Source organism: Calliopsis andreniformis, unplaced genomic scaffold (genome assembly GCF_051401765.1).
Source record: "Calliopsis andreniformis isolate RMS-2024a unplaced genomic scaffold, iyCalAndr_principal scaffold0270, whole genome shotgun sequence".
Classification (NCBI taxonomy): Eukaryota; Metazoa; Arthropoda; class Insecta; order Hymenoptera; family Andrenidae; genus Calliopsis; species Calliopsis andreniformis.
This window is the reverse complement of record NW_027480679.1, coordinates 68,117-76,764: the sequence shown is the minus strand read 5'-3', so window position 1 is coordinate 76,764 and position 8,648 is coordinate 68,117. Positions and strand designations below refer to the sequence as shown.

At 50.4% G+C, this 8,648-nt stretch overlaps 1 protein-coding gene across 1 annotated transcript; it reads left to right on the top strand.

The window, feature by feature from the left end:
• Positions 1–858: 858 nt before the first annotated feature.
• LOC143187780 (uncharacterized) lies at positions 859–6,174 on the top strand. Its single transcript, XM_076391990.1, has one exon. The coding sequence runs from the start codon at positions 859–861 to the stop codon at positions 6,172–6,174; it is 5,316 nt and encodes a 1,771-aa protein (XP_076248105.1).
• The last annotated feature ends 2,474 nt before the right edge of the window (positions 6,175–8,648 follow it).

Below are 8,648 nucleotides of genomic sequence, written 5' to 3'. Positions count from 1 at the left end.
TCGGAAGAGCACCGAACCCACTGCTCAGTAGCCTTGTTTGACGGGCAAATCCAGACAGAGTAAACGTAAGTGCCTATCACCTCTACGTTGCTCGCGCCTCACTAACCGTTTAGAAGCAACCCCCGTGTGACGAATAGATGCACACGGCGAGGTGAACGGTGTAGTGGAGTCTCTGGCCGTCACCTGTCTCTGAGCCTAGCACCAGCTAGGGACAGTGCATTTCAACGCTCGCGAATCTCTGCTCTCGCAGGGATTCAACCGACGTGCACCTCTTTAAAAGGTGCATAAGACGTAGAGAAGAGGTTTCTCCTCTCTACGCACTTGCAGGTCGACGATCCCTTTAATTTTTAAAGGAACGTCGATCATACAGTCCACTGCTTTACCTTTGCGTTACAAGCAAGGTATTGCTATCCCCTCCATACAGGCTTGTTGTCACAGCCAGGAGTCGATACTATTTGGTATAGCTTGACTTACGCTCTCGCTTACCGTCGCGGTTCTGCCGCTATTTTCGTTTCAGACGCCAACGTCGCTGACCGGCGTCCAAAAACAAGGCCCTCGGATTCACCGCCGACCACCAAAGGAGCCGCCGAGGACCTCAACCACCCCCAGCCCCCAAAGACAAAGAAAAATAATAAACGTCGTACTTAAGCCCTTTTAAGGGCCGACTTAAATTTGATCGAGTATTTGTTTCTTTCTGTACCCTCATTCTCACCTTGTCCGGACCCCAGTTAGATCACTTCCTTTAAGCGATTCTAACATAAGGTCCTTCGAGCCGGATTGAAAGGTTGAGAAAGGGTGAAAGAAGCGTTCACTTCAGGTTGACATTCGAGCAGAGTTTACCTCTCGAATTATATCGCCATGTCGAACCCTACCAAGGAGCAGATGACTCTTCCTGCCCTGGAGGTTGAGATGGAGGATATTCAGTCACGAATTCGGGGAATGACCCGACTCGTGACTAATCTGAAGAAAAAGGGGCGAAATAATTACACCATCTCTCTCCTCAAGCAGAAGTTGGAATATGTGACTGACGTTTGGAGGGACATCCAAGAGCGAGTTAAACAGCTCAAAAAGGAAGTCCCTGACAGCAAACGGAAGGTCATACCCTTCTTCTGCGAGAGTACGATGGATGATGCAGAAGATGCGTTCCATGAAGCTCAGGACTTCCTGATGACGGAATTGGACACCCTCATACAGGAAAAGGGATCGGCTGGATTCGGTAACCCCGGGAATACCGCGGGTGCCGGAGCAACAGGCCAGCCTAGTACGCTTGAGCTTCCCAAGCAGAACTTACCGAGATTTAGCGGAGATCCGCGAAAGTGGTGTCACTTTGCGGATCTGTTTACCGCAAGCATAATAAAAGATCAACGGTTATCAGATGCACAACGTTTGCAATATCTGAACGGCTGCTTGGAAGGAGAGGCACTCGCATCGATTGCCACGCTTGAAATTGCGGATCGTAATTTCAAGCCGGCGTGGGATACCCTAACCGAACAATTCGGGAACCCACGTCGTATGGTGCTTCAGCTACTCGCAACATTCACGAAGCTGAAGCCGATCAGGACGGGCGACATAGAAAGCCTGCAACAGGTCACCGTCGGCTGGAAACAAACGCTCGCCGCGCTCCAGAAGCTGGGGCGCAAGGTAGAGCACTACAGCGACGTGTTGGTCATCCTGATCAAATCTAAATTGGACCAATCCCTAGAATGGGAGTGGGAGGGCACGCAAAAGCTCAACTCAGAAGTCCCCTCATTTAATGAGATGTTGGACTTTCTCAGGGAGCAAGAGCACAGGTTGCATGTGTTGATTAACCCGCTACACAAGAAAACGGGTGACCTCACATCAAAACCTCGCATACGACAACATAATGCTGTCGTCGAGAACATTCCCACTACGTCTCATGGATGTGTGTTCTGTGAACAAGCGCACGAAGTTACTTCGTGCAAAAAGTTCAAGTCGTTTACACCAGAACAACGCTTCCAATATATTAAAGTCAACCAGTGTTGTCTAAACTGCTTGGCTTCCACTCACACAGTTACGCACTGTCCAAAAAGCGCAGCCTGCGTCAAGTGCAACGGAAGGCATCATGCACTCCTGCACTTTGAAGCAAGAAAATCTGGTACTGGCAGTCGTCGTTCGACGAATAAGCCACAGCAGGGCAAGCGGGAAGCGGGACGCAACAACGTTCCTGCACGCAGTCCTGCAAACGTAAACACGGAACCTCGTGCTTCTACGTCAAAGGCCGCGGTGACGTCTCACTGTAGTGCGACAGAGAGCGGTACCAGAGCTGTGTTTCTGGCAACAGCGAATGTGCGAGTTCATGGCAAGGGAGGCACGTCGCGTATAGCGCGTGCACTCATTGACCAAGGGTCAGAAGCTTCGTTCATTTCCGCTAGCTTAGCAAATGATCTAAGACTAGCGAGAAGGAAAACCCCGGCCACTGTATTGGGTTTGGGGGGCGGATTGACTCAAACCATTTCGCACAGCGTGGACATGGAGTTCACCTCGACGAGTAACACTGCAGAGGCGTTCCGCACCAGTGCATACATCGTGTCGAGAATCACCTCCTATGTCCCGCCGTCAGTTCGCGTACCGGCATGCACCGTGCTGCGTGGGCTGGCGTTAGCGGACCCAGACCCCGCATCGGATCGCCCCATCGAGGTACTGATCGGTGCAGAGGTCTACGCCAGTCTTATTCGACAAGGACTTCGTCGGATAAGCAACAAAGGACCGATCGTTCAGGAAACCGCTTTGGGCTGGGTTTTGTCTGGACCGGTCGGCGCAGCAACCTCTGAACCAAACCCCGTGAGGACGCTGCATTGCAACATCCTCGAATCGCTTGATAAAGCAATACGGAAGTTTTGGGAAATAGAGGAGATTCCCTCGAAGTTGGTAAACACCAAGGCCGAGGAAGAATGCGAGGCTTACTTCGCAAACACAGTCGCGCGAGACGCGACGGGCAGGTTCATCGTCCGTCTGCCCTTTAGCCGAACGAACCCGGACGAGTGTTTGGGAGAATCTCTCCCAATAGCTCTCTCCGCGTTGACAAGGCTGAGAAAAAAATTGGACCTTGACAAAAATCTCGTGCGAGAATACAGTGAATTTCTCACTGAATATGAATCGATGAGTCATATGACTCGCTTAGAGTCGCTAGACAAAACTCGACTTTATATTCCGCATCGAGCCGTCATACGAACGGAGAGCGCTACGACAAAGCTGCGCGTCGTATTTAACGCCTCCAGTAGAACAGCGGGAGGACACTCGCTGAACGACATCCTACACGTAGGACCGAAATTACAGAACGATATCACCTCTGTACTAACAAGGTGGCGTCTGTATGAATACGTGTTGGTAGCGGATATCGAGAAGATGTTTCGACAAATTCTCGTCGCTCCAGAGGATCGTCGTTTTCAGAGCATCGTGTGGCGCACGCCAGAAACCGAACGCACTATCGCGTTCGAGTTAAATACCGTGACCTACGGTACGGCATGTGCTCCATACTTATCGATGCGAACTCTTCTCGAGTTGCAAAAACAGGACGGCGACCGTTACCCGCTCGCCGCTCCTATCCTCGAGAAGGACGTCTATGTAGACGATGTGTTTATGGGAGCTCCTGACAAACCGTTATTAGAGCAAATCCGTAAACAAACGTGCGAGCTCCTACAGCGAGGTGGATTTAACCTTCGCAAATGGGCTGGAAATTCGTCAGATTTATTACGAAATATTCCACAGAGCTCGCACTCACATGCAGTCAACCTTAATTTGTTTGATGATTCCGAATTAAAGGTACTCGGGCTGCGGTGGATTCCATCCGGAGATTTTTTCTATTTCAATCTACAACGATTCCAACCATCTGCAACACCGATTACAAAGCGCACTTTGTTTTCGGAAATTGCAAAATTATACGATCCTCTCGGCTGGCTTTCGCCAATCGTGATTCGCGCAAAAATCCTGATGCAATCCCAGTGGCTGGAAAAAATCCAGTGGGATGAGCATGTTTCCGCGGAGACGCTCAAAATGTGGAACACATTTTGTGCAGATTGGACTAGATTGAATAATTGGAGACTTCCCCGATGGATCCGATATGGAGCCGACACGATTTCCGTGGAGCTGCACGGATTTTGTGACGCATCACTCGCAGCCTATTCTGCCGTTACCTACTTAAGAGTGACAACGACAGACAATGGTGTGTTTACATCACTGTTGATGGCAAAAACGCGAGTGGCTCCTATAAAAACACAGTCGATCCCAATACTTGAGTTGAACGGGGCCGTACTGCTTGCCGAGCTAATTTTGCATGTAACAAATTCACTTGCAATAAAGACAGATCGTGTCGTTTGTTGGACCGATTCCACGATCGCTCTCGCTTGGCTGAAAAAACATCCATCGACTTGGAAGGTTGTGGTAGCCAACCGCGTGTCGAAAGTACAAACATCACTTCCTCACGCTGAATGGCGCTATGTTCCTACACGTTCAAACCCTGCGGATTTGAATTCGCGCGGGATGGACGCTGCAGATTTTTTGCAGTCGGAATTATGGATGTTTGGACCGACTTGGCTGAAAGAAACGGCAGCGAGATGGCCAGCCCTCCCCGCTTCCGTTGAGACCGATGAAGGCAAGCGCATAGCGCATGCACACGTAGCAACTCCGAAACCGGAATGGAATTTTCTATACCGATTTCAATCATGGAGAAAACTGTTACGCGTAACGGCATACTGTCTTCGTTGGCGAAGACCGTCGCGCGTCAATCAAAGGTCAAACGCCGGTCAAATAATCGAGGCGTCAGAAATGCGTAACGCAGCTGAGCGCCTCGCACGCCATATACAGGGCTCGCATTTCGCAGAGGAATACCGATGCTTAAAAAATCATCGCAGTATCCCCGTGAAGTCTCCCTTGAAAAGTCTCAACCCGTTCCTCGATGATAAGGACGTCATACGAGTCGGTGGAAGACTGGAGAATGCGACGCTTGCATGGGAAACCAAGCACCCGATAATACTGCCTAAGCATTATGTTTCGACATTAATAATTAGGCAGTGCCACGTAGATACGTTGCATGGGGGCTTGCAGTTGACCTTGCACACTGTCAGGCAAAATTATTGGATCCTCGGTTGTCGAAATGCAGCGAAAACCGTGGTCAACAAATGCATGCGATGCGTAAGATGGCGAGGCAACACGTCCACGCAAATAATGCAGCATCTGACCCCGGAGCGCTGCCGCCCGTCAAGAGCATTCGACAATTGTGGAGTGGACTACGCGGGACCTTACCGTGTCCGCGACTCCGCGGGCCGAGGCAAAACAGCTCACAAAGCGTACATCGCGGTGTTTGTTTGTTACGCTACGAAGGCTGTCCATATCGAACTCGTCCATGACTACACGACGAGCGCGTTCTTAGCCGCACTCGATCGGTTTGTTGCACGACGAGGAATCCCGTCCTGCATTTTCAGTGACAATGGAACCAATTTCGTCGGTGCCGATCGAGAATTACAACAGCACTGTCGTGCAGTATTTTCTGCAGCAGATACGCATAATAAATGCGGTGCTATGGGCATTCAGTGGCGGTTCAATCCACCCAGTGCCCCACACTTCGGTGGAATGCAGGAGGCCGGCGTGAAATCGGTGAAACACCATTTGAAACGCACGTTGGGAGAGTTCACACCAACGGGAGAGGAAATGCAGACGTTGCTCTGCAAGATCGAAGCGAGTCTTAACTCGCGACCGATCGCTCCTCTGAGTGACGACCCAGACGACTATGCGTCTCTTACGCCCGGTCACTTCCTGACAGGCGGACCACTAAATGCGATTCCGCTGCAGTCCGTGGAAAATGAAAAACTCTCGCGATTGTCGCGTTGGAGAGCGATTCAAAAATTCCACGAACAGCTATGGAGGCATTGGACGCGAGATTATCTCACGCACCTACAAAATCGCTATAAGTGGCGCACTACTCAACTGCAACTGCAACCAGGGGATCTGGTGTTAGTGCAGAATCCTCTTCTTCCCCCTAATCAGTGGGAGATGGGAAGAATTGAGGAGGTTTTCCCGGGGAAGGACGGAAATGTACGGGTTGTAAAAGTACGTACAGCAAAGTCCACATACACACGTCCGATTACAAGGATGTGTAGGTTACCCGTAGATGAGCCAGATTCGACAACGGTTGCCGAGGTCGAACAGGTGAAATAAACATCTAACGATTTTCGGTAAAATCGAGGGTGACACAAAGGTGAGCGCGACCGTTCAGTTTGAAAGACAAACGCTCGCAAGACACCCCCCCCTACGTCCAAAGCGATAACAGAGAGGGGAGCCGAAGTGGTTGCGTCTCTCTCACTCCAAGGGAAGAAGCGCCCCCACAAAATCGCGGATGCTACCGAAAATTGAGTCCGGAAAGCGATAGACTAATTAGTCTCAAGCCAGCAATGGAAACTGACACTGTGGTTACGCAAAAGGAGATGTCAGACACCTTTGAAAGGTGTCTGAACTTGGTCGAGCAGGCGCTGGACCACACAAGTCTTCCGGCCACACCGGAGGCAAGCCGGAACGAGGAAAAACCCGCGAAGGAAAAGAAGGAGGAATGGGTCCTCAGAACGGATGACCTGGAGCTCCGTGTACCGGGACATATCCCGAAGACTACGAGGCGATACCGGTGTACGGTCCCCGGGGGACGCTACGTCCTCCGATGGGACAGAGACCAACGGCTGACGTCGGTGGCGTGGAAAGCGGCAGCTGCACCAACGCCCAAAGAGGAAAAGGGAAAGGCACCGCGAGCTGCAACCTCGGAAAATCCAGCTTCCAGCAGGACCCGACAAAAGCCACGGGAGTCAGGACGACGGGCCGCACCAACGTCGACCGGCACGCGGCCGAACGAAACCGGCAGGAGCACGGCGGTGGCGAGTCGCTCACGCCGACCCACGCGTCCTCAAGGGCCCTCTCTTGAGGAATTAACGCGGACGGCCGTGGGGATTGCCGTAGAGACCTCGATGAGGCTGCTTCAGCATCGAAGCTCGTCTCCTCCAGCTAGAAAGTAAGTTCAATTAAATTTCTATTTGATTGGAGTTCACGATAACGCTGTGAGGGAGTTCAGCTCAATTGAACTTCTCTTTCAGCAAATTTTCTCTCTCATTCGCGGTAATAAAGCTCTATCTTTCGAGTTTTACGAGACGAGTTTCCTTGTGAACAAACATACTGACATTCTCTATTGCACGGACCGTGCAAGGGGGGCGGTATGTTTAAAAAAGAGTTAATATATTGAGAACTCTATTTCGTTACGAAAAGCCGTTGTATGTTGATCGACGTGCCCAACCGAAGGTCGCCTTCGGTTGGGGATTCAGTGTCACTAATAACAAACACGGTGAATTTGACGAAGGACTCGTTTTTAGAAAATTACAGTTAAACTCGAACAGGTGAACGACCTGTGTCAGCTGTTCGAGCCTGAAGGAAAGAGAGAGAAAGTTGTCGAAGATTAGAAAAGGACACAGTTTGATTAGCGAGCGCCGCGTGGCGGCTAACGAGCGTATTCCGCGCTTTCGCGGAGACACGCGCAAGTCTCGCAGTCAGTCTTGTGCCAGTCTTTGACAGGTAACAGTTCGATCAGTAGAAGTACAGCCATTTCGAGGTTACTTCAAACAGAGCTTCTTGGTTTCTCCAACAAGCTCGAAGTACTCGAAGAGCAGAATCCTCACTGACCGAACGATCTTCTCTTGCGGCTTAGTCTATTCGTCTGTTCGATCAACACGTATTATACGTGCGACAGACGAATCAGCTTGCAAAAAAGAGATTGCAAAAAAAACGATTGAACACACTCTTGGAATCGGTGATTTTCACGATTCTCTGAGTTTGCATATCGTCGGAAGAGCACCGAACCCACTGCTCAGTAGCCTTGTTTGACGGGCAAATCCAGACAGAGTAAACGTAAGTGCCTATCACCTCTACGTTGCTCGCGCCTCACTAACCGTTTAGAAGCAACCCCCGTGTGACGAATAGATGCACACGGCGAGGTGAACGGTGTAGTGGAGTCTCTGGCCGTCACCTGTCTCTGAGCCTAGCACCAGCTAGGGACAGTGCATTTCAACGCTCGCGAATCTCTGCTCTCGCAGGGATTCAACCGACGTGCACCTCTTTAAAAGGTGCATAAGACGTAGAGAAGAGGTTTCTCCTCTCTACGCACTTGCAGGTCGACGATCCCTTTAATTTTTAAAGGAACGTCGATCATACAGTCCACTGCTTTACCTTTGCGTTACAAGCAAGGTATTGCTATCCCCTCCATACAGGCTTGTTGTCACAGCCAGGAGTCGATACTATTTGGTATAGCTTGACTTACGCTCTCGCTTACCGTCGCGGTTCTGCCGCTATTTTCGTTTCAGACGCCAACGTCGCTGACCGGCGTCCAAAAACAAGGCCCTCGGATTCACCGCCGACCACCAAAGGAGCCGCCGAGGACCTCAACCACCCCCAGCCCCCAAAGACAAAGAAAAATAATAAACGTCGTACTTAAGCCCTTTTAAGGGCCGACTTAAATTTGATCGAGTATTTGTTTCTTTCTGTACCCTCATTCTCACCTTGTCCGGACCCCAGTTAGATCACTTCCTTTAAGCGATTCTAACAATTGCTATTATAATGATAAATATGATTAATTCCAAGTTTATTACGGTTATTATTAT